Source organism: Achroia grisella, unplaced genomic scaffold (genome assembly GCF_030625045.1).
Source record: "Achroia grisella isolate CSIRO2021 unplaced genomic scaffold, CSIRO_AGI_Agris_v1 utg2634, whole genome shotgun sequence".
Lineage (NCBI taxonomy): Eukaryota > Metazoa > Arthropoda > Insecta > Lepidoptera > Pyralidae > Achroia > Achroia grisella.
Genome location: NW_026712755.1, coordinates 17,359 through 44,890, shown reverse-complemented (window position 1 = coordinate 44,890; position 27,532 = coordinate 17,359). Strand labels below are relative to the sequence as shown.

At 39.4% G+C, this 27,532-nt stretch overlaps 2 protein-coding genes across 2 annotated transcripts; both read right to left on the bottom strand.

Annotated features, from left to right (window-relative positions):
* Positions 1-6,500: 6,500 nt before the first annotated feature.
* Positions 6,501-11,953, bottom strand: LOC131842879 (uncharacterized). The gene is given in 4 exon segments (XM_059191444.1): positions 6,501-8,406; positions 8,763-9,001; positions 9,215-9,399; positions 10,492-11,953. Coding segments are annotated over 4 exon segments (3,792 nt in total).
* An 872-nt stretch (positions 11,954-12,825) lies between these two features.
* On the bottom strand, positions 12,826-13,815 carry LOC131842878 (uncharacterized). The gene has a single exon (XM_059191443.1). It carries the CDS (start codon positions 13,813-13,815, stop codon positions 12,826-12,828), a length of 990 nt encoding a protein of 329 aa, XP_059047426.1.
* Positions 13,816-27,532: the final 13,717 nt, after the last annotated feature.

Here is a 27,532-nt window from a genome sequence, read left to right as displayed (position 1 = left end):
TGCGTCAGTGGTAGACTTGCCGGCGGTGAAACCATATTGCTGACTGTGAAGCAGTCCGTAAACCCTGAAGTGTTGTAACATTTGATTTAACATTATCTTTTCAAACACCTTACTTAGAACTGGCAAAATAGATATAGATCTATAGTTCCCTGGCTCAAATTTATCTCCTGATTTAAATGGTGGGATTAATAAGCTAAATTTCATTAAATGTGGAAAAACGCCATTATCAATACATTTATTAAAAATAGTGGCTAGATATGGAGCAACAATATCTATGAAAGAACTAACTACTTTTACAGACACGCCCCAAAGGTCTTCCGTATTTTTTAAATTTAGCTGTTTGAATATTTTTATGATATGTGATGTGTGAAAATTTAAATCTTAAAGAACAACAACCGATATTAGTCTCTAGTAATTTTTTTGCTCGAGATTGAGATGAGTCCAGAGAAGATGTAATATCAATCGGAATATTAGCAAAAAAATGTATGTATGTATACAAAGTATTCCTACTGTTGCCCATTCCGTGAATTTAGATTTAACATGAACTTCTTTTTTCTTGAAAAATTGTTCATATTCTCCTGATAAAATATTGATTAGCTTGGTGTAAAGATAATCAGGATTGTTACTAGATTGTAACAGCAAATCCAATTTATTTTTAATCGCGCTTTTGTATTTATTAATATTGTAAACATTTATTTGTCTTTTTGATTTTTTATTATTGTTGACTTTATTGATTTGACTGCTAAACTTAACAACTTGACCACAGTGATCTGAAGGAAGTTTATTTATTATGAATTTTTCTGTATACTCGCAGTTACAAAAAACATTGTCAAGACAAGTAGCAGACGTGGCAGTTACACGAGTGGGTTCATGAAAGACATGACATAAATCAAACGACTGAAATAAACTAATAAATTTTGTACATGTGGGTGTGTTACAAAGAATATCAACGTTAAAATCTCCACATACAATAATTTTGTTTGTTTGTTTGTAATTCTTTATTGTACAAAATATTAATAGATACATATATTGTTATATATCTTAAAAAATAAATAGATGGTACAATGGCGGACTTATCCCAAAAGAGGGATTTCTTCCAGTCAACCTTTGAGTTACTGAAAGGAATTGTGGAGTGGTGGATACGGGTACAATAAAAAAGTACGCGTCGAAAAGCAATATATATATAAATATAGTATAAGAAATAATAGTGAATCTAATAATAATTTTAATAGAAGCATAAATAATAACAACAAAATATATATACATATATACATACATAACAAAAAAAAAGAGAAAATATTATAAATAATTGGAGTATTAAAAGAGCGCAGACTCGGAATGACCCCAGAGCTTGCAAAGGCGTCTTTTAAGGGTGCTAGTCGAAGGCGATAATTTAATCTCTGTAGGTAGTGTATTCCACAGTCGGGCAGCTTGAACAGTAAAAGATTTAGTGTACCGGTGACTAGTATGAGAAGGAATTGTGAGTAGTAACTCTTGACAAGAGCGTATATGCTCACCGGTTCGGAACCGGAATCTCTCTTGCAGGTAAGAGGGCGAACAGGGGTTAAAAAGGATTTGGAACAAAAGGGTAAGGATATGAATATTTCGACGAACACGGATAGGAAGCCAGTTGAGCTGCTCGCGGTAGGCCGAGACATGATCAAACTTACGCAGTCCAAAAATAAACCTGATGCATAGATTTTGGATTCGTTCCAGCTTGTCCAGTAACTCCTCAGATGGGTCCAGAAAGGCACTATCGGCATAATCCAACAAGGGAAGAAGGAGAGATCGAGCCAGCAACAATTTAGTGCCCAAAGGCAGAAAAAACTGCAGGCGCCTGAGAGAGTGGAGAGATGAAAATAATCTACGGCTTATCTCACCTATGTGAGGCCCCCAAGTTAAAGTCTGATCCATGATTATTCCCAGATTCTTGACGGTGCAAGAGAAAGGAATATAGTTGCCGTCGAAGACAATATTAGGAACATGCACAGATCGCAAACCTGAGATGAAGTGGTGACTGCCGACAATAATAGCTTGTGACTTCGCTGCATTGATTAAAAGACCGAAATTTTTAGACCAGGCAGCGATAGTGCATAGATCATCATTAATACAATTGATTGCATGAGCTATATTGTCAACAGGAGCAGCGGCATATAACTGAAGGTCATCGGCATATAAATGAAAAGAAGAGGAGAGAGAAGCCGTGATACTGTTATTGAAAAGAGCGAAAAGAATAGGTGATAATACTGCACCCTGTGGGACACCTGCCCGAACATCAGCCCAATCTGAGCAGGAATCGTCTACCTTCACCAGCTGACGCCGGCCAAACAGATAAGATCTGAACCAAGAAAGAGCAGGTGATGAAAAATTCAATGAACGAAGGATAGCAAGCAGTAGGTCAAAATCAACTGAGTTAAAGGCACTAGTGAAGTCGAGTAGAACAATAACTGTTAAATCTTTATTTTCGATACTATGCCTCATGTCATCAGTGATCTTGACAAGTGCAGTAACAGTGCTGTGAGCATTCCGGAACCCGGATTGGTAGCGACTCAAAAAGTTATTTTTGTCAACAAACTCAGACAGTCGTAGAAGAACAAAGTGTTCAAGAATTTTGGAAAGGAATGGGAGAATAGATATAGGACGAAAGTCGGATATAGAAGCTGGATGGGATGTCTTAGGAAGGGGAATTACGTGACCATCCTTCCATGAAGAAGGAAAGGTGGCGGTGGATAAGGAACAGTTCAGTATGTCCACAATAAGAGGTTCTAGCAAGTTCTTATTAGGAACAATCATATCCAATCCGATACCGTCACTGCCGAGAGCTCTAGACTTGATAGAACTTAGAATCTTTATGAGCTCATCGACAGATATTTCCCCCAAAGTGAATGGGTCATCATATGAATGAGGAAAGTCAGAAAGGGAAGCTAGCGTTTCCTGTTTAATTACGGGATTTAGATTTACAGGAGGAGAAACAAATGACAGGTTGATCTCATTAAGGTTGGGAAAGTTGACACCACATTGACGCTTCCCGATGCCGATAGTACGCAAGTAATTCCAGAGCCTACCGGGAGGGCAGTTTTCAATATTGGAGTGGATATGCCTGCGCCTAGCCTGCCGACACAACTTATTGCACCTATTACGTAAGGTAATATAGCTCTGCCGATCACTGTCGGCAGAACTACGGCGCAACCTGATTTTGGCTCTATCCCGTCTGCTCATGAGAGCTTTCAGATCCATCGTTAGCCACGGGGCAGGACTATGTTTAAGGCGCACTTGTTGTACAGGAGCATGCTTGTCATAAATACTTAGAATCAAGTGTTAAAATGCAGCCACTTTAGAGTCGACATCGCTTGCTGTTAAGATGGGACTCCAGTCTGCAAGACGAAGATCGTTCTGCAAGGCCTCAATGTTTACAGCATCGAAATTGCGACGCAAAACGACCCTATGACGGCGTTTAGGAGTACGGAGTTTAAAGGATGCGTAAATAAGATCATGACTCGAGAAAGTGACAGCACAAAACTGACCGTGGGATTGAACTAGGTCAGGAGAAGATGTAATAATAAGATCAAGAAGGGAGGGTGGGCCGTTGTGTGGAAAGTGAGTACGAAGGAGAGGGACTAAATTAAGATTAAGAGAGTGGAGTAGAGATAGCAGCATTTTCGAACGGCAATCATTTTTGATGAGGCATGTGTTGAAATCACCCATAATAATAAGATGATCAAAATTGGATCTAAGTTCAGAAATAATGTTATCAAAAGAATCAAAATAATTGACGTGTAAGGATGGGCTATAGTAAACACCCAACAGAACTTTAGTGTGATGTAAAGACATTTTGATAAATAAATGTTCCGGGCCATTAAGATTAGGAGAAGACTGAGACACCACTTCATAAGGAATATCCCAGCGGAGGAAAATAGCCACGCCACCACCTCCAACCATTCTTGAAACATCTCCCCGCTGCATGACGCAGGTTCGGTCGTTTCTTATTAGGTTATAGCCTGGAAGGGCATAGAGAGAAGAGGGTAATGATGGTTTCAGGAAGGATTCCGAGATCAGAATTGCGTGGACATGATTTGAAGTGAAAGTACATAAAAGGTCTGTGTAATGCGCAGGTACGCTTTGTGCATTAATATGAACCACGTTAAAGTTTGTTCCTAGCGAAGAGAATTTCAGATTAAGATTACCTTCCAAGGAAGGCATATCCGGGAAATCATCCTCTGCGCTGGAAAAACTGTGTGTTGAGGAAGAGAGAGAGAAATATTCGTTATCCGATTCGCTATTTAGTGTATGTGACATGACTACAAATATACATATAAAAGTAATAAATATATACAAAAACAAAATATATCAGATTATACAACTAATATAATAAATTCCGCATCAGTCCACTCGCCGGCAGCTGAATAAAGTTAAAAAGGCAAAACCGATCATACATGTATGGATATGAATATAAGAAAAAAGTAAAAAAAAAAAAAAACCAATCTAACTACCTACTACAATAGCAGTTGTGCAGTGACAAACACTACTAGAATAAATACAACCATTATTAATATTAAAGTAAAACTACTAATATTGAAGAATTAAAATTAAGTGCTCATAAGTGACGATTAGTTTTAATAAAATAGTTAGTATGCTTCCAAGATCGTAAAATTATGTACAGATTATTTAAAGTTGATAAAACATTGTCACTTGTCATTACGGTAAAATAAGATGTAAACAAATTATGACGGCTACAAAAAATAACTCACCAATTATAGAAACCACATACAAAGAAAATTAACATTACAATTACCCGCAAGTGTGCTCAAAAACTTTTTTAAGATGTAGAAAACTACAAATATATAAGTTAAGGCGTCTACAATTGAGCATTCAAATAAAAATAATAATTATGAAATATGAAAAACAGTGCCAACAGGTGTTATTAACGACCATGTATTGGCTTGCCCTGGGCACGGGATCTGGTTTGAGGTGGCTTGTTCCCAATTCGGATATATGAGGCACTCGCAAACTTGGTCTTCGCTCCGTGGCTTCCTGTGATTGACTCCGTCTCACCAAAAAGAGCTTTAATAGAACTGAATTCCTCCATTGTAGTGATCTTCTTGCGTGAGCCATCTGGGCACTATGACTTTGCCATTTCCAGTCCAGCAGCCTTTGATTCCTAGGGTCTTGCGAGCCTCCAAGAACACAGCATGTCGTGTACTTGTTAAAAATTCTGATAGCGTCAAACCACTGCCTCGAAGACACTTTTTAGCGGACCAAACTTGAGAACGGTCAGAATAGTTATTAAACCGCACAAGGATTGGTCGGGGTTTGTCTTGTACCTTCTTGCCTAGACGCATGCAGCTACCAAATGATGCCGAAGATATAGTGATTAGCTGAAGTTAGTGCTTACATAAACTTTGGAGGTATTCTGAGATGTTCTCATCATCTGCCTCGGCTACACCATGAAGCAATAAGATATTAGATCTGGATCTCATTTCAGAATCGTCAAGAGTCATCATGACAAGTTCCATCTGAGCCTTTAAACTGGACACGGTTTTCCAAATAAGACTTTTAAAAGTGTGAAACTCACTTGACAATGATGCAATATCAGTTGATGAGCTGCGGGCATTCATTCAAATCATCTTCAAATGATGCTAGTTTGGTGGAAAACAGCTGAGTGAGGTCGTCCATATTCTTGCGAAGTAGTAGTAGGTGATCCATAGTGAATAGTGATTGTTACTTTTAGAGAATTATAAAGTGAAAATGTGGGTGAAAGAAATATAGCTGCCGGTGTGAACTAATAAACTACTTCATGTGAGTTAATAAATTAATTAATTATAATGTAGAAATTAATTAAAAACAAATAAAATAGGGAGGAGCAAAATTGAATGTGTTATCACTTAACTACCCACCAAAAAAAAAGCTAATAATTTTTTTTAATACTATTAAATATTTTTTTTAAAATATCCTCCATCACCCCTTCAAAAACATTGTAATCACTATTAGGAGGCCTGTACACACATATAAGGATATAATTTTCTAGTTCTATACAAGATAATTCTATACAACACTCAATAGAAAGTCTAACAATGTCAGCACGTTCCTTTACTTTAATATTATTTCTTGCAATTATCATAGACCCGCCTCTGTTAACTGACTTTCTATTGAAGCAGCTGACAACGTTATAATTATTTAAATTGAACATCATATTGCTCTCTGTTACGTGGCGAATGAATCAACTTGCTTTTTAAAAACTAGTTTTATTACACACACAGAATTAAAGAATTAAGAATTATACAGAATATGTTATTATGATGAATTTAGAATTACGACTGACGCAGGAAGATTGGAGGCGGTCTTTAAGTACCATTTATTGTTATTTACTATTCTCATGATTTTATCTTTAAACAAACAAAATAGATTACCTTATAAACTAAAGGACTTATTAACTAATGATACATTAAACATTACATTAAAATACTTATTAACTAATCGGTCATAACATAACACCTCCCCTCTTAGAATAAAGATTGGGCGTTAGCGCCTGATCTTTGGGTGGTGCCACCGTAGTCTTCGTCTTCAGATATGCAGCCTGTGGTTGTATTATATTGTTGATTTGGTAATGCGTTCATTGGAATGGAGTGCAGATGTGTAGTTTGCCGTTGTCGTCGTTCCGATGTACCAAAACAGTTATTGAATATTTGGATACAATGGTTATCTTCGTTGTTGCGTCGAATAAATGGATTTCTTGACCGCGGACACCTTTTAAGAACTTTGTAGAGTATAAATTATAGCATAAGAATTCCAGAAATAAAATAAAACCATGTAAGGTTATTTCGATGTCGACGGATGAATGGTGTGTTTTTAATCTTTTGGATTTCTTCATTATGGTTGTCCAATTGATGTTTTATATTATTAAGGGAGTCCAAAGGGGTTTCATTTATTGAAATAGGCAACAAGTTGGGAATCTTGAAGTTCTTTGTATCTTCAAAACAATCTTCGGTCCTGATGTCGGGAAGAATAACCGGGAACGTAATATTTTCTTTTTCCTGTGTATGTGCTGATAGAGTACTATACCCTGTGTGAAGTTTACAATTTTCCTTAAGAGAAATGATGCCTGAACCTTGAATGTTATAATGAGATACTTTGTTTTTGCATTGGAGAATGCATTGTGTTGCATTACTAAGTATGTAGAGCCATATGTTGTCCTTTAAGGGTTGGAACGTATTAATTTGCGCAGTAAATGTTGAGGTTGTGCAAGTGTTTGGAATTTCAGTAGAGGTGCTGAACAGAACTTGAACTTCGCATATTGGACGTGTGTCGGCGTTGTAGACTATGGTGTCGCGACAGACGCTTTTTCCTTCTTCATATATCTTGCAGTTGTCCAGTAAGCTTGTAGAAACGTAGCGCTCACCGCTAGGGTTCGTGGCTAAATACTTGTGCTCTGGTAGGATAGTTGTATAGAGTGGTGAGTTGGGATGTTGGATGGGTATAGAAAATATGTGGTATAATTTTAAGGAATCAGGTTTGACAAGTGGGATGTCTAATATATATACTAATCTATTTGAATATACATATGCGGAAAGTTGAGAGGAATCCAAGATTTTATTAATATTTTGAATAGTAACAGGGACGACTAATTGTTTATTAGATCTTATATGGTTAGACGTGAGGAGGATCTGGTAAAGTTTATTTAAAGAAATTATAGAATGGTGAATAATGTTCGATTTTGCAAATATGATACTTAAAAGACAGTCATTGATCTCATTTTCTAGATTAGTAACCGATTCTAAAATTTGTATTGAGATTGAAGATATTCCTTCAGTTATTTTTAGATCGAAAATGGTATTTGTGGTACCGTTAAGATATTCGTTCAGTTTATTGAAATTTTCATTAATAATTTGTTCGTCGTATGAAATCTTAAAAATAGTCTCGTTGAAATTTCTTATAGTGCTAGAAGTTATTTGAGTTTGTTTCTGCATCAGAGAGGTAAGATCGAGTTCGCGTTTTTCAAGCATCTCAATACATTCATCATATCGTTTTGCATCTCTGGCATCAGGTGTACCGATAAGATATTTTAATAATGAGCTGAACCCGTCTAGTAGTTCTCTTTTCTGTCTAGAGTTCTTACCTAGATATATATTTAATTCTGAAAGTTTATCATCAATTTTATCGAGGCTAATTTTTAAATATGATTTGGTAGAGAGAACATTGGGGAAGGATGGATACTTTGAATACAATTGTTCGAATCTATTTGCTAATCGAAGTAATGATTCGTGAGCTATAAATAGAGGTTTGAGGTCGCGATATATTATGAGTTTCCACGAGTCGTCGGATATAGAAATGGAGCCTTCTTCTTTATAAAACAATCCTGAGTGAGTCGGTAGAGGCTCGGTTAAATTGGCAACGATTCCTGCGGTTGCCCTGAAAGTGACGAAAGACCCGTGTTAGAACTAGATTTGCATTTATTTCTAATGTAAACACGTAAAGTTGGTACATGAAAATATATAAAAGTAATTTCAAAATTGAGCAAATAATAAAAGTAATATATGGGTTTTGCAAAAGGTTATAAAGATTATAAGGATTAGTGGGTTGAGCCATTATAGAACTAACCCTGTAAAATACAATATTTTTTTATAAAAGTGAAGTTAAAATTATTGTTAATGTTGTAATCTTAAACTAATGTTTCATGCACATGATACGGTCTAAGCCTATTTGCGTGCACTAATTGGTTGCGATTCGATTTTTTTATTAAATAGTTATGATTAAAACCGACTCGCATAACTACAAAAGGTCCCTCCCATTTAAGGTCTAAGTTGTTTGGATTTGGTACCTTCAGCATAACTTTGTCGCCTACATTGAACTTGGCTATATTCTTTATGTTAACGTCATAACGTTCTTTAGCTTTTTCTTTCATATTTTGTACGTTACGACGAGCAATGTCCCGCGACACTTTGAGTCGTTCGTTAAGATCGCGCAAATAATCATGAGTTGTGTAGTCGTTATTTTCTTTGAATTCCTATAATGATCGCGGTTTGCACCCGAATCGCAGTCCATGAGGTGTGAGACTGGTTGATTGATTAACTGATGTATTATGACACATAACAGCAAAAGGTATGATTTGGTCCCAGTTTGATTGATTTCGTTTATGGTACATTCGTATATGATCACGCAGGGTAGCGTGGAAGCGTTCGAGAGCACCGTTCGTCTGCGGATGGTATGCAGTACTGACAGTGTGGTTGGATCCGAGTAGTTTCATTAATTGTTTAAGGACGCTGTTAACAAACTCGGTGCCTTGGTCCGAATGAAATCTTTTCGGTATACCGTAGTGCTGACAGAAGGTCAATAAGGTTTTAGCTATTGTTGTTGCTTGCTTGTCGATTATGGGGTAGGCTTGAACAAATCTAGTCAGATCATCTTGTAGCGAGTATGTATTTATTTAATTCATTGGTTACTTCGGAGTATGATACTAGGTCAATTGTTACACGTTCGAATGGTTCGTTGTAGGAAGAAGTGATGATCATAGGGGCTTTGTAGGTTTTTCTTTGGATTTTGTTTCGTTGGCAAATTTGACAATTTTCTACGTAGTTTTTAATAGTGTCAGACATTCCTTTCCAAAAATATTCAGATCTAATTTTACGCGTAGTTTCTACTATGCCTCGGTGACCCGCTAAGGGATCGTCGTGGAAGGTTTTGAGTATTTCGCGAATATCTTCTGTTTCGGGATATTTAACTTTATTTTCACATATAGTGATATTGCACTCATATACGTCGGCGAGATAAGCTGTGATGTGGAGTTGTTCATTTCCTTTAAGTTTACAAGTAGGGTCGTTCTTTAGCTCAGGAATATGAAGTGATTTTAAGTCGTGATTTTGTAAGCAGTTAAGGAGGATTTTGAAGTAGCTTTCCGAATCCCATGCATCAAAATGTGTAGGCTTTGAACAGCCAAATATAATGTTTTGGTTTCTGTCTGAGATTAATAAGTCAACCTCATAAAGATCTTTGGCTTTGTTTAAATAAGGATCTACTTGGGAACACATAGAGATAGCTTCGTTGAAAAGGTTATCTTTGTCTGATAATTCACATGAAGTGGGTATAAGAATGTTTTTGTGACGGTCGTTTAAGAGGCGATCCGACGAAATATGAAGGTTTGGAGTATCGAAACTATACGAGGAATTTTGTAAGAAGTGTTCATAATTCATTTGTAAATAATCATCAGAAGTGTTTTCGCATGTGTTGAGAGGTTCGTCTTCAATGAGATCAATAACGTTGGCATTATGAATAGGGGGCCGTGAGAGTGCGTCAGCGTTGGTATTATTTTATCTGCTATATATATGACTTCGTACTCATATTCTTCAAGTTTGAGACGCCAACGAACTAAACGACTGCCTGGGTCTTTAATAGAAAAAAGCCATGTTAGAGGCTTATGGTCTGTGACGATTTTAAACTTTCGGCCAAATAGGTAGGGTCTAAAATGTTTAACAGCCCAGACAATGGCTAGTAACTCACGTTCGATTGTTGAATAGTTACTTTCGGCTTTATTGAGAGTACGCGAGGCGTATGCAATAGGTAAGTCTTTACCTATCTCTCCCTGAGATAGTACAGCACCTATTGCGTTTATTGAAGCATCTGTGGTCAAAATAAATTCCTTAGCAAAATCGGGATATTGTAATATAGGAGGATTAGTAAGGAGACGTTTACATTCATCAAATGCAATTTGTTGGGTCGTACCCCACACGAAAGAGACTTCCTTTTTTAATAGGCTTGTCAGAGGTTTTGTTAGATTACTGAAATTAGATATGAATCGACGGTAATATCCTGTGAGACCTAGAAATGCTTTAATGTCTTTGCAGGACTTAGGAATAGGAAAATCTTGAACAGCGCGTACTTTATCTGGATTTGGTTTAACACCTTCGTTGGATATGATATGGCCTAGATAGGCAACTTCACGTCTAAGGAATTCGCATTTGTCAGGTTGTACTTTAAGATGGTATTTTCTAAGTCGAGAGAATACTTCTTGAAGTTTTTGTTCATGTTCATGGAGACTAGAGGCAAAGATCACGATATCATCGAGGTATACGAAACATCTTTCTCCTTGCAATCCACATAAGACGGAGTCCATTACGCGTTGGAACGTGGCTGGTGCGTTTTTCAACCCGAAAGGCATTCGCTTATATTCATAATGGCCGTAAGGGGTATTGAATGCCGTTTTAGAGATGTCATTTGGATCAACTTCTAACTGATGGAATCCTGATGCAAGGTCTAACGTGGTGAAGTATTGGGAGTGTCCTAATTTGTCTAATATATCAGTAATGTTAGGAAGAGGATAACTATCACCTACTGTGACTTCATTTAATTTGCGATAATCTATGACTAAACGCCATTTTTGTTTTCCGGAAGCGTCTGGTTTCTTAGGTACTACCCAAATAGGGCTACTCCAAGGGGAATTGCAAGGTCTAATAATGTCTTGGTTTAGCATGTTTTGTACCTGCGTCTTTACTTCATTTTCATGAATTTGAGGAAAGCGATATGTTTTAGTATGAATGGGTACATTAGTGGTAGTAGGGATTTGATGTTTTGTATGATTACTAAACGACAATGGGTCTCCTTCTACGAAAAATATATCACTGTATTCGGAAATGGTTTTATCTAATGATGTTGACTCTTCTTTGTTTAAATGATTTCGTCTAACCAGAGACAGTACTTTCTTTTGTCTGTCGGTTTGTGATATCGAGTTAAAACTATTGATTAGTTGACTATTGTTATCTTCCGTTAGCTCATCGATGTTAATGGGTTTGACTTCGATGTTTGGCGTTCTAATGACTTTATCGGAATTATTAGTATTTATACAAGTAATTGAAAACATGTTGTTTTGAACGTTGACTATAGCGTGGGGAATAATAACACCATTATATATAGTTTGTTTTTCAACTATCGCTGTACCGGATTTAATGCTATTTGTGTTACACATAATTACGGTTTCCGTTCGGCTATTAATTATTTGTTTATCTGCCATCATTCTATTTTCAGTACATTCGTCAATATAATGTAGTTTGTATGATTTATTACCTATTCTCATTGTTTTTGATTGAATGAAGATATTACAATTAAATTTGGTCATAAAATCATTTCCTAGAATACCGTCTGCTTTTATATTAAGATTAGCAACATGGAATTTAAATTCAGGTAAACCATCTAGAGATATATTAGCAGTACCTGAAGTAGTGGTCGAAGTTTGAGTGCTAGAAATACCTACGATTGATACGATGTTAGATTTATCCAAAGGAATAGAACCTATTTTGTCGTCTCTAATAACTGAGATTCCTGCTCCCGTATCTATTAAGAGCGTAACGGATGTTTCTTTAATAAGAAAGGTGCAATATAATAGATTTTCGGGTGGCACATCATTCAATGCGGAGATTGCAAATGATTTGACGCGAGATTTTGCTGTCGAAGATTTGCATTTGATTTTTGATTTAGATTTTGATTGGAGACTGGATTTAGAAGATGCTGTGGAATTAGGATTTTCGACACTAGAAGATTTCGGATTTTCGATGTTAGAAAATTGTCTGGATTTGGGAGTTTGTATGAAGTCAAGGGTTTGGGGCTGATTACCCTGTCCGTAGGTTTCGACTATAATAATTTCGTGAGTTTGAGTAGATATAGAACATTTAGAACTCGGGTTTTTAGAAAGTTCACTCGTTTGAGTACTAGCGTCTCGAAAATGTTTTTGGTAGCGAGATTCGTTCAGTACCTGTTTATTTTGAACTATGGAGCTAGTACTAGCCGGTCCTCGATGGACTGAATTCGGCGTGTAAGCGTTGAACTTCCTTATATGATTTTTTAAGGGTTCATTTGTATGTCCTCCAGGTATATTTCCTGGTTTAACGTTTGCGTCTGGAGAGGCGAGCAAGGGATCAAAGCGGTTTCCAGCGAACTGCTCGCTTCGCTGGCCGCTAAATTGTTTAAATGATTTACTTTAGTGGGAGGTAATGCACGGAAATTTTGGGGTGGTATGTTTGAGTTTCTAATGCTGTTATTATACTCTCTTTTCCTACAATCAGCTATGAGGTGACCTGGTTTTTTACAGTAATTGCAAGTGACGGTTTCATGTGTTGATGTTTGTGACACATAACGTGGGGATGTATTAAGGCGTCGCGTTACAGATTGGTTATTAAGTGTAGATCTAATTTGTGGTCTAGGACGGTTGACAGTTTGACCGACGGCTGGTACCCTGAATAGCGCTTGCCTAGCATTATTCATGGCTCGAATCTTATCTTCTTGTAACGCGAAACGACCCGCTTCTGAGAGGTTGCAAAAATTTTTTGTCCTCAACATTGTTCCTATGTCCGAACTAATTCCATTGACGAATACAGACAAGGCGGTTTCTTCTGTCGTTGCTAACCGGCCTGCGAGCGTATTGTCCGATATTTCTGCTGTTAATTTTTCTATGATTTTACTCCTACAGAGGTCTACCCGGTGAAAATATTCAGTCATCGTTTCATTTAATTTTTGAAACATAGATTGTAGTTCAAGGTTGAGATGGTTAATAGTTTTTATTTGTGAGAATTTCTCGACAAGGAATGATTTGAGTTCAGTCCACGTTTTGTATTGTTTACAGTGGACATCGGATGCACCTGGACCAGTGATGTTATTTAGGGTATACACTAGAAGTATCGGTTCCTGATCTGAAGTAGCTAATTTAAATGCAGAATTGCAAGATCGAACAAATCTATATAGCTGATTATTTTCTCTGGTGTCGAATGACGGAATTAATTTTAGTAGTGTTGATATGTCTAGAGCCATCTTTTCGATTTTGATTTCTAATGACATTAGGAGGAATTTTTAGAAAGGGGTAATATATATATATATATGAAAATATTAAGATAGGTTTGGTTTTTAGAGGATTTATAGAGCAAACAAGTTCAAACCACTCACCATAACAATATCATAAACTGGAGCTGCATGTTCGGCGAAGCGCGTTAAAAGCCTGTGGCTACCGCGTGTTGTATTGCTGGGCGATGCTGTCCCGATGCTCAACTTGCACGTTATACTTCGTCTTACACAGTATCCTACCGACTGCGCCAAATTGTTACGTGGCGAATGAATCAACTTGCTTTTTAAAAACTAGTTTTATTACACACACAGAATTAAAGAATTAAAGAATTATACAGAATATGTTATTATGATGAATTTAGAATTACGACTGACGCCGGAAGAATGGAGGCGGTCTTTAAGTACCATTTATTGTTATTTACTATTCTCATGATTTTATCTTTAAACAAACAAAATAGATTACCTTATAAACTAAAGGACTTATTAACTAATGATACATTAAACATTACATTAAAATACTTATTAACTAATCGGTCATAACATAACATCTCTTTAAGCCAATGTTCTGTGAAACAGACAATATCAATATTATACTTTTCTAAAAATAATTGTATAATTAACTCGCTGCCGGGAAAACTTTGTATGTTCTGATGAACAATTATTAATTCTGATTGCTTTCCCTTTGTCTTTGTGAGCAGTTTAAATCTGCAGTCATAGTAGTTATGTCACAAATATTAATAGAATTATTTGTTATGTCAGTATTTTTATGCTTAAGTTTACCATGTAAACTGTTCATGTAGTCAATATTATAAGCCACTAAAGTGGCTATTTTATTTTTAGATGATTTAGAAAGATACATTGTATCTTTTGTCAAATAAAAATCACTAATAAAACTATTAGTATCAAAAAATGTAAAAATGTCACTATGACGACATGTCAATGTATGTAATAAGTTATTCAGGTAATGTACCTTACTGTTAATTTTTTTATGAAGATGTCTATTTGTGTAAGGAAAAGCGCACAATACAATCTTATACACATTTAATTGTAATAAATATTCAATTCCTTTAATTACATCCTGCCTATTTAATTGAATACTATTACCAAAAAATAACACAATTGTGGTCATATTGTTCATTTTCGTAGACTTAATTTTATTTATTATTTGTGTAAATGATGCTTCTGGCATGCAGTAGTTTAATAATATAGGAATATATCTACATATTACATACATACTATGTCATCCGAATTCTGTGCAATTAACTAAAAAAGTCGTGCCCTCTTTTATAAAATAAAATACATCCAAAAGGCATTAGCAGACCTATAAAACTTCTTATAAAAGAGCATTGCCGACCCTGCATGCTTTTCAGGATAAATATTCCTGTAAACGAATCACAGATGGAGCTTTTTTATAACAGTGGTTACCTACTAACACGTTGTTACGAAACATGCGTTCTGTAGATAAGAGTAAAATCTAACTATTAATATGGGAAGCAAAAACTTGTGTGCTCCTTTTTGAGAAAATTGCGTCTATAAAAAAAAATATAATATACCGCCACTATTGACGACAGAATTGTATAACGTTGTTTATTGTCTGTTTAAAAAAAGGTTTTCGTTTAATGCCAGTAATAATTTTGTATGGACTGTAGGCCGCTCTACATTCCATGCCTCCACATATATGGTAAGGAGACGAATTCTATTAGTTATAACATATTATATTATCTGTGGTTATAATCAGACAGTTATAGTAGGAGAGTTATTGTTATGAATAGAATTGTGCTTTCTGAACGCATCAATTTCGATATGTTTCAACACGTGAATAAGAAAACGTATGGGATCTCATATGCTCCTTTTACTTCTACTTGATTATGTAGATGTTTGTTTTCTTGTAGCAAAAAGTTAATGCCTATAGGAATATATCTACATATTACATACATACTATGGCATCCGAATTCTGTGCAATTAACTAAAAAGGTCGTGCCCTCATTTGTAAAATAAAATACATCCAAAAGGCATTAGCAGACCTATAAAACTTCTTATAAAAGAGCATTGCCGAACCTGCATGCTTTTCAGGATAAATATTCCTGTAAACTAATCACAGATGAAGCTTTTTTATAACAGTGGTTAACTGGTTACCTACTAACACGTTGTTACAAAACATGCGTTCTGTAGATAAGAGTAAACTCTATCTATTAATACTGGAAGCAAAAAATGTTGTGCTCCTTGTTGCGAAAATTGCGACGACTATAAAAAAAATAATATACTGCCACTATTGATGACAGAATTGTGTAACGTTGTGTATTGTCTATTTAAAAAGGCATTAGCAGAGCTACATAACTTTTTATAAAAGAGCATTGCCGACCCTGCATGCTTTTCAGGATAAATATTCCTGTAAACGAATCACAGATGGAGCTTTTTTATAACAGTGGTTACCTACTAACATGTTGTTACGAAACATGCGTTCTGTAGATAAGAGTAAAATCTATGTATTAATACCGGAAGCAAAAAACGTTGTGCTCCCTGCTGCGAAAATTGCGACGACTATAAAAAAAATAACATACCGCCACTATTGATGACAGAATTGTGTAACATTGTGTATTGTCTGTTTAAAAAGGCATTAGCAGAGCTACATAACTTCTTATAAAAGAGCATTGCCGAACCTGGATGCTTTTCAGGACAAATATTCCTGTAAACGAATCACAGATGGAGCTTTTTTATAACAGTGGTTACGTACTAACATGTTGTTACGAAACATGCGTTCTGTAGATAAGAGTAAAATCTATCTATTAATATGGGAAGCAAAAAATTGTGTGCTCATTTTTGAGAAAATTGCGTCTATAAAAAAAAATATAACATACCGCCACTATTGACGACAGAATTGTATAACGTTGTTTATTGTCTGTTTAAAATGAGGTTTTCGTTTAATGCCAGTAATAATTTTGTATGGACTGTAGGCCGCTCTACATTCCATGCCTCCACATATATGGTAAGGAGACGAATTCTATTAGTTATAACATATTATATTATCTGTGGTTGTAATCAGACAGTTATAGTAAGAGAGTTATAGTTATTGTTATGAATAGAATTGTGCTTTCTGAACGCATCAATTTCGATATATTTCAACACGTGAATAAGAAAACGTATGGGATCTCATATGCTCCTTTTACTTCTACTTGATTATGTAGAAGTTTGTTTTCTTGTAGCAAAAAGTTAATGCCTATAGGAATATATCTACATATTACGTACAGACTATGTCATCCGAATTCTATGCAATTAACTAAAAAGGTCCTGCCCTCTTTTATAAAATAAAATATATCCAAAAGGCATTAGCAGAGCTACATAACTTCTTATAAAAGAGCATTGCCGACCCTGCATGCTTTTTAGGATAAATATTCCTGTAAACGAATCACAGATGGAGCTTTTTATAACAGTGGCTACCTACTAACACGTTGTTACAAAACATGCGTTCTGTAGATAAGAGTAAACTCTATCTATTAATACCGGAAGCAAAAAATGTTGTGCTCCTTGTTGCGAAAATTTATATATTCTTTATTGCACAGATAATAAAAAGATATTATAATTTAGAGACAATGTGAGCAAAGGTGGACTTATCCCTAGAAGAGATCTCTTCCAGTCAACCTAAAACAGTGGGATATGTGGTACTGAGTGGATAATAATTGGTGCAAACAAAAAAAAAATGTCAAAGGATAGATACTAAATAAATATCAAATAACAAGTTGTATAATCTAAAACAAAAGTAAAATACATAAATACGAATATACATAAATATAAATAGTAATACAAAAATATAGGAATAAACATACATATCATATAATACATAAATATATTCATCATAATAAACAAATAAATAATGATAAAAGTAATCATTCAATGGCAGATAGGTAGTATGATTTTAATCTTTTCTTGAAGGAACTAACAGACGGGCTCTGCTGAATACGTAACGGAAGTCCATTCCACAATTGAGCAGCACGAAAGGAAAAGGAGTTACCCATGAATTGCGACTTACAACTTGGAAGCTTAAGTGCCCTTGAGTGACGACAAAGGCGTTTGGGTCTCGAGGGAGGTTGTAACAATTGGAATCGGGAACGAAGGTAGCAAGGGGAATTGGGATCATTAAGAATATTAAATAACATGGTCAGGATATGCATATTAAGTCGTTGACGGATTGGGAGCCACTTTAACCGAGCGCGGAATTCGGAAACATGATCATATTTGCGCAAATTGAAAATGAATCTTATTGCTAAATTTTGTAAGCGCTCTAGTTTATTAAGGAGCTCCTCAGTCACGTCTAAGAAGCAGACGTCGGCATAGTCTAAAATGGGAAGTAAAATAGATTGTGCGAGCATAATTTTGGTACCGAAAGGAAGAAAATATTGGAGACGTTTAAGAGAGTGATATGAAAAGTGTGTCCATCTACTAATATCATTTATATGAGAAGTCCATGACATTGTGCTGTCCAAAATTATACCCAAGTTTTTTACCCTATCCGCATATTCTATCTGAACACCCTCATAAACAAGTGGAGGTACTACAGACCAATTCACCTTACACCTTAGTCTGCTACTACCAATTATCATAGCTTGAGATTTAGTCGGATTAACAATGAGGCCAAACGAACTGGCCCACGATTGAATAGCCAAGAGATCACTATTTAAAGCAGCAATTGTTTGTGTCACCTCTAACAATGAGCAGTGACGATACAATTGCAAGTCATCCGCATACAGATGGAAGGGAGAAGTAATGGCTCGAGAAATATTGTTGATAAACACAGAAAAAAGTAATGGAGAGAGTACACCGCCTTGAGGTACACCAGCAGTTAAATTAATCCAGTCAGAGGAACCCTCATTAATCTTAATACATTGCTGGCGACCGAAAAGAAAAGAGGAGAACCATTCTATAACAGAACTAGAGATATTAAGGGCACGGAGGGTACCAAGGAGAATGTCATAATCGACAGAATTGAACGCACTGCTAAAATCTAATAAAATAATAGCAGTCAATTTAGTGTCATCCATAGCCTGTCGTATATCCTCGGTAATATTGAGGAGTGCCCCGGTAGTGCTGTGGGAGGGACGGAAGCCTGACTGGAACGGACATAACAGATTATGGGTGGAAAGGAATTTGTATAGCTGATTGTGGACAATTGATTCGAGAACTTTGGATAGTAATGGAAGAATGGATATGGGGCGAAATTGGGAGAAGCATTTTGGATTGGTGGATTTAGGAAGCGGAATGACAAAAGCCTTTTTCCACTGTGATGGAAAGACACTGTGCCCGAGTGAAAAATTAATAATGTGAGTGAGCACAGGCAAAATGTCCTCCAACACAGGAATGATCATATTGAGACTAATGTTGTCACTACCAATGGCTTTAGTGGAAAGGGAATGAATGCACTTCCCAACAGCATTTGCGGTGACGGCACTGAAAATAAATGAAGGGCAATCGGGTGGGGCAAGATTCGAAAGAAATGAGATTGAATTAGCTTTGGTCAGACTACTGAGAGTAATAGGAGAAGAAGAAAAGTGCTTATTTAACGCATTGAGATCCAAATCACTCTGACAAGATTCAGAGGACTTGCCAACACCCAGCGATTGGAGAAATTTCCATACTTGAACCTGATTAAGGTTTAATATAGTAGAATGAATATATCGGCGTTTAGCATCCCTACACATTCTGTTGCAGATGTTGCGGAGCTTTTTGTAAATATCAAAGTTAACTTGTGATCTCTCGTGCTTGTATCGACTTTTAGCCCTGTCACGTTTGGCCATACATCTCCTAATAATGGGAGTAAGCCAAGGCGCAGGAGCATGTTTAACACGGACAGGACGAATCGGTGCGTGTTTATCATAAATTCTCAGCAGTTCTCTATTTAGTATCTCAATCATTGTGTCAATATTATTAGCAAGATATACAGCAGACCAGTCTACACTCTTCATATCCTCTCGCAAACGCTCAAGATCCATATGCCGAAAATCGCGAAGAAAGTGAACCTTACCCTTATTCTTTGGTGGACGTACCTCATACGATAGATAAATTAGATCGTGTTGAGAAAAAGGAGAACTAATTTGTCCATGAGATACCGCCAAGTTAGGGTGTGATACAATTATCAAGTCAATAAGGGAAGGCTCACTATTATGAAAATAATGGGTAGGATTAAGCATGGGTAAAATCTGGAGGTTGAGGGCGGATGTTAAACCAATAAGTTTTCCCGACCTATAGTCACTTTTCAATAGACAAGTATTTAGATCCCCCATAACAATCACATGATCAAAACGGGGGACCAAAGCTTCAAGAGCATTTTCCAAGGTATTGAAATAATCAATTTTGTTATTTGGACTGTATAGAACACCCAGTAACAATTTTTTGTGATGGACATTAATGGAAATAAATAAATATTCGAGAGAAGTAGAAGGTTGAGGTTGCGATATATAGACCGATTCAGCTGAAATATGGCTTCTAAGATAAATTGCCACTCCCCCGCCGCCAGAAGTGGTACGATCATTTCGATATAGTTTGTAACCCGGGATAGAGCAACAGGTAGAAGGAAGAGATGGTTTAAGCCAGGTCTCAGAGACTAAAATACCGTCGACTATGCCGGCGCTAAATGACATGAGAAGGTCGGTATGATGTGCTAATAAGCTCTGTGCATTTATATGCACAAGGGAAAGTAATTTGGAATGATCAGCAAAAACAGTCTGTAGTTTAATATCAAGAGGGTCACAATCGGTAAGAGAGGAATTAAGACTCGATGCAGACTCAAAATCATCAGAAGAGGAACAAGATAAATAATCATCGTATACAGCCATAAATGAAATACTAAATAAATAATAATAAAATATTGAATATATAAATATATATAATATATAGATGTATCTATATACCAAAATTAAATCTAAGATAAAATAAAATCTACAGGCACTACACTGACTGCTTAGGTTGACTAACGAGCTCATTACACTTACTTAAAAATACAAGAAAACAGTATTGATATAATAGTAGTGAATATGAATTAATCTTATTAGCACTAAAGTTATTTAAAAAAGTTTAAAGTTATTAAAAAAATATATATATATTTAACATATAATTAATCCAATTATAATAAAGTACATGCAAACAACTACAAAAAAAAACAGTAACAATCTACATAGTAATTAGTGGCTACTTGAAAAAACGAAACGCAAAACTGCTGTTAATGTGACAATGACAAGATGATATTTCTGTCATTCTGTAGTCGGTAATTAAAAAAATGACACTAAAGTTAAAGTGACATATGACAATGTTTAATTGTGTAGTGTAATACAAATATCCACTTAAATTAAGATGGCAAATTAAAAATTAATAAAAAAAAAAAAAATCAAGAACACATTCGTGTACCCTGAATAAATGACCGAAGTGAAAATAAACCGACAAAATTAAAGTGGTCACATACTTAAGTGTTCTTAGGATGCTGTGAAATGAGTGATTTTAACTCAGCTATGGATGTAATTTTCTTGCGTTCTTTGTTAGGGAGAAGAATGACTATGTTACCATCTGCAGACCAGCATTTCTTCATCCCGAAATAATTTCGTGCCGCAACAAAAACGCACTGCCTAGGTTTTGTGAGGAACTCAGAAATAGATATTTTGGAGCCCTTTAAAGTAGTTTTAGCCTTCCATATCTCGGAACGGAATGGCACAGAAGTAAACCGCACAAGAATTGGCCTAGTAGATTCCTTCTTGGCCCCCAGTCTGTGGCAAGATTCAATAGCAACAGAGCTTACAACATTCAACTTCATTTTATTCGTAACCACCTCCATTAACTTCTTAGTGGTATCTTCTCCAGAAATTTCTTCAATACCGTGAAACAGTAAAACCTTTCTTCGGGAGTGAGTGTCTATACGATCTAACCCAAGTTGTAACATCTCCACCTGAGACTTGAGTAAACCGAAACATTTCCATATAAATGCCTTAAATGAAGAATAATCGGCGGATAACCCTTTCACGGTGGTACCTGAAGACGTTGAAGCCTGTTGCTGCACGCCTTTTTCAAATTCCTCCATTCGGCTGCTAAATAAAGATGATAGTTCGTCCATGTTTTTCGGAAGTTGCTCAGCTGTGATGTCCATTATAAAGTAAGTGATGAAAACTTGTTAGAGAGAGAGTATCAGGAGTCAACCAGGTGCAGGTTAGATTAAATTTATTTCATAGAATGAATTATAAATATAAATAAAATAAAAAAAGAGGAGCACAAAAATTTATGACTTTTCGTTTTAATGTCTGACAATTGAACAACTGAAATTGCGACGACTATAAAAAAAAATAATATACCGCCACTATTGATGACAGAATTGTGTAACGTTGTGTATTGTCTGTTTAAAAAGGCATTAGCAGAGCTACATAACTTCTTATAAAAGAGCATTGCCGAACCTGGATGCTTTTCAGGATAAATATTCCTGTAAACGAGTCACAGATGGAGTTTTTTTATAACAGTGGTTACGTACTAACATGTTGTTACGAAACATGCGTTCTGTAGATAAGAGTAAAATCTATCTATTAATATGGGAAGCAAAAAATTGTGTGTTCCTTTTTGAGAAAATTGCGTCTATAAAAAAAAATATAACAAACATACAAGTGTGCCAAGAAGACCCAGGGCTCCCAGACATCCAAAACAAAGCGTGCCCATGACGGTACCGCTAAATCCGCCCCCGGTCCGAGTGCACGCAAGTCGCACCCCGAGACCAAAGCCCCGCCCCCGTCATCATCCAGGACAAAAGTGCCTGGAATACGGTGTCAAATGTGCTTAAAAATAAGCACATCAACTTCAGCCATGCTAAGGCTACCGCGCTAGGGATCAAAGTCACAGTCCCATCATGTGACGACCATCGTCGTCTTAATCAAAGTCACAGTCCCATCATCTGACGACCATCGTCGTCTTACCACCTTCCTTCGAGAGAAAAACATAGGTTATCACACCTATGCTCTCGAGGAAGAGAAAAAGCTCCGCGTTGTAATACGTGGCTTACCCAAGGAGCTCTCAACAGACTCCATCCTTGAGGACCTTCAGTCCCAAAATTACCCAGAGCACGAGGTACATCGTATGTACCAGTCGCGCTCTCGCAACAAGACCGCTATCCTTGTTCTAGTCATATTGGACTTATCCCCAGAAGGCAAATCAATCTTTGACATAAAGAGCGTTTGCCAATTGTCTTCTCTATCCGTAGAGGCGCCTCGTAAGCTTACCTACCCCGGACAATGTCACCGTTGTCAGAATTACGGACACTCTGCCCGTAATTGCTTCGCTCGCCCACGGTGCGTTAAGTGCCTAGGCGATCACGCCACCGCAGATTGCGGCCGTAGGCCCAATACCCCCACGCCCCCCAGTTGCACCCTCTGCCTCACAGAGGGTCACACCGCGAATTACCGCGGTTGTTCACGCGCCCCACGTCCCGCAAAAAAGAAGGCCACCCACACCCAGGGCAACCGTGCTCCGGCACGTGCCCCCGCCAAGGCTCAAACACAACCCGAGCCACTCTTACCCGCTCCTCTGCGTCCTAACAATGCCTGGATTAAACCCCAGGCGATTGTAAGCCAGGTAGCATAGAAGGCCCCGTACACAAACCTATCCCCAAAACACTGCCCGCGGCCCCTAAGGTCAACGGCAGCTCCCTCGCGCAGGACTTCGCATTGGTCGCTCGCTTAGCCAGCACCATCGACCCTAACGAGATTGCCCTTCTGGCCTCCAAGCTCCGCCTGTATAAGGAGTCGCCCCAAAATAGGCTCGCAGCCGTCTGTGAGCACATCGGCGTACTTACCGTCATCCTCAATTTTAACCTGTAATTATGGGTACTCGAGCTCAGAGAGAAAAGCCTCGGTCCGTTCGAATAGCGTTTTTTAACGCGTTCGGATTAAAAAAACAAAAGGAGGAAATTGCCTTCTTTCTCACTGACCACCAAGTCGATATTTTCCTCGTGCAGGAGACCCTACTGAAACGTTCAGTCCGCGATCCTAGAATCGCCAATTACAACATAGGAACGACCGCACCGCCTGTAGAGGCGGCGGTACGCTCATATACTATAAACGGTCCCTACATTGTATACCTCTACAAACACCGCCTCTCACTCATATGGAGGCCTCCGTCTGTCTTCTCGGCATGACCGGCCACCGACCGCTCGCTGTGGAATCCGTATATCAGCCTCCCGGCAAACTACTGCTGGAAAGCGACCTACGCGCCCTCCTAGATATCAACAGCGCCACCATTCTGGCTGGCGATTTGAATTGTAAACACACCCGCTGGAACTGACACGTGTCAACGACATACGGCCACAAACTAGACAGACTAGCCGACTCGCTCGAATTCGAGATAATCGCCCCTCTCCGCCCTACTCATTATCCCCATAACGTGACCCACCGACCCGACATACTGGACATGGCACTGCTGAGGAACGTAACCCTACGGGTGAGCTCCCCAGAAGTCCATGCCGAGCTTAACTCGGACCATCGACCGGTAACCCTCCTTTTGGGCCCTCCGCCCGACACGCCACTACCAACCAAAACAATAACAACGGCTGGCAACGACTCGAGAAATCTCTCGAATCGACCGACACACCGATACTCAACCGTATTCTCGACGTCATAGAGTCCACCGAGGACACTCTCATTGCGATCGACTTGCTTACCTACCATCTGCAGTCGGCAGTCAAGGACTGCTCCAGGGAGGTACCGGCGACGGACGACCGTCGCTGGCGGCTCCCCGATGACGTAAGGTGGTTAATAAGCGATAAGAACGCAGCCACTAGAGCGTACGATCGCTACCCCTCCGAACCGAACCGAGTGCGCCTGCGAGCCTTACAGCGTAGCGTTAAGGAGCGCATGGCGCAGATCCGGGACGGCCGGTGGGGCAAGCTCCTAGAAGAGATAACGCCATGCCACACCGCGTACTGGCGCATAGCGAAATCTCTCAAAACCGACCAACAGACAAACGACATGCCCCCGCTAGTCCGACCCGACAACACTATAGCCTTCTTCGACGAAGACAAGGCTGAGTGTCTAGCATCCAACTTAGAAGCCCAATGCTCCCCCAGCACGCTCCCAGTCGAGGCAGGTCATCTCGAGAAGATAGACACCGAAGTCGAACGCATCGCGTCCACCCCGCCCACCGAATCCCTCTCACCAGTCACGCTTGATGAGTTAAAAACGCTAGTTAAACAACTACCTATCAAAAAATCACCCGGCTCAGACGGCATATCCAATAGGCTAGTCAAATGTCTGCCCTCCCAACTTTTAGTATTATTCGTCGCTATCTTTAACGCGGCGCTGTCCAATGTCATATTTCCAGACAGCTGGAAAGAAGCCGTGGTCATTGGCATTCCCAAGCCCGGCAAAAATAAATCCGACCCGTCCAGTTATTGTCCTATCAGCCTCCTCAAGGCTATAGGCAAGCTGTACGAGCGACTCCTCCTCGCCCGCCTAAAGGAGTTTATATACTCCAAAGGCCTGCTCATCAATGAGCAGTTTGGCTTCCGAGCCAAACACTCATGCGTCCATCAAATGCACCGCATCACGGAGCACATTCACAAAAACACCCTGTACTTCGCCACCAAGTCCCCCAAAGGCGGTACAGGCGTGGTATTTTTCGATGTGGCGAAGGCTTTCGATAAAGTCTGGCACAACGGCTTGATTTACAAGCTTCATCAGTTAGGTGTCCCCGACAGGCTAGTACTCATTGTACGAGATTTCCTGTCGAATCGCTCTTATCGCTACCGTATAAACGGAGCGTTATCCTACCCGCACCCCATACGAGCCGGCGTCCCTCAGGGCGCCGTTCTCTCTCCGATGCTCTACTCATTGTACACCAACGACATCCCTAAATTCTCCGACTTAAAAGTCGAAATATCGCTGTTTGCCGATGACACGGCTCTCTTTACATCCGCCAAGTCCCGTGCGACAATAGCCAGACGGCTTCAGAAAGCCGTAACGATACTGGGCGAATGGTTCCGTCGGTGGCGCCTAGAAGTCAATCCCGAAAAAAGTACGCAGTGTACTTTAGCAGGGAATTCGACTCTATGAATCACCCGATCGAACTCGGCCTATCCGGCCAAAACATCCCGTGGGTTTCGAAAACGAAATATCTCGGCGTCACCCTAGATAGGAAACTAACGTTTCGTCCTCACATCAAGCATGTCCGCGACCGAGCCGCCTTTATACTAGGGCGACTCTATCCTTTTATTAACAAGCACAGTAAAATGTCGCTTCGCAACAAGCTGACATTATACAAGGCTTGCATCCGTACCATCATGACTTACGCTAGTCCCGTATTCGCCCACATACCCTACTGTTTAATTAACAGACTACAGATCATACAGAATAGATTTCTGCGCCGAGCCAACGGTGCGCCGTGGTTCGTTCGCAGCGTATATCTCCACCGCGATCTTAATCTGCCCTCCATCAAGCAGTTTATGAAGGAAGCGTCTCGACGCTACTTCGACTCTGCCCAATCCCACCCTAACCCGCTTATAGTCAGTGCGGTCGACTACGCACCGAGGAGTAATATCCGACATACGCGACAACGTCGCCCGAGGCACGTTCTCATTGACCCCGACGACCCTATAACAGCAGGTAACCTCTCCACGGGCCCACCCGTTCCACCCCAATCACACTTTTACACACATACACGACACCGTCCTCGCTGGCGAAGACGACGACCTCAAACACACATTATTGCACATTGAACCGGGCGCCTGCGCGCGCCCGGGCGCTCCACACCGACGCCCCCGGGCGCCCCTCCGATCGATCCCTCGTCCAATTCAAACGGGGATCGAAATTACGACGGCCTGAGCCGAGGTTCGAACCCCTAGTGGTGCCCTCAGACTAAAGTCGTATCCGTCAGGCAGGAGTTGGCCTTCAGCCGCTCTGCTGCGGCAACGTCCGCTGCGGTGCTTCCGATGCCTACAAAGTGGGCATGTCAGGGCGCAATGCACACAGGAGGAAGACCGCAGCGGGCTTTGTTACCGATGCGGAGAGGCGGGCCACAAAGTCGCAGCGTGCGCCGCAGCCCCCAGATGCGCAGTATGTGCGTCCCAGGGGCGGCCGGCAGACCATTGGGTGGGGAGCAAGAAGTGCACCCCGCCCAAAAGGAAGGGAGGGAAACGGCCCGCCTCACAGGTCCCAGGCCGTAGGAGTGGAGCAGAGGAGGGGATGGACACCTCCCTCCCAGCGATCAAGGAGACAGGGGCGGCCCAAGCCGCTCCTAGATCGCTACCGGGCCGGGGTGACGACCGCGGGGGCGGTCCCACCCCTCCACACTAGGCCCGAAGAAGTCGCGCGCATGTCCCCGTGCGCCTTCCCCAGGGAAGACGGGGGAAGTGGTGGGTTCCACAGGGAACCCGCAGAGATGGGGCCCGCTGTAGAGTGGGCCACCGCCGTCGGAGTCGCGGTTGAATGTTATCGATCCCGCGGCTCCGGCATATGGCGTTGGGTGAGGGACATCTTGGGCGGGTCTCCATGAGGGATTTTCTCCAAGTAAAAAAAAAAAAAAAAGGAGTTGGCCTTCAGCCGCTCCATAAGTCCTTCCGCGGGTTTGGAGTGCCATCTGCACTCGCCCCATAACGTCCGGTGAAGCTGTAAAGGCCAGCTACGGCCAACAGCATTAGAGTAGTCCGAAAAAAAAAAAGTCACATCATTATAATATTTTCTCGTTAAGTTTTATTCTAATATAC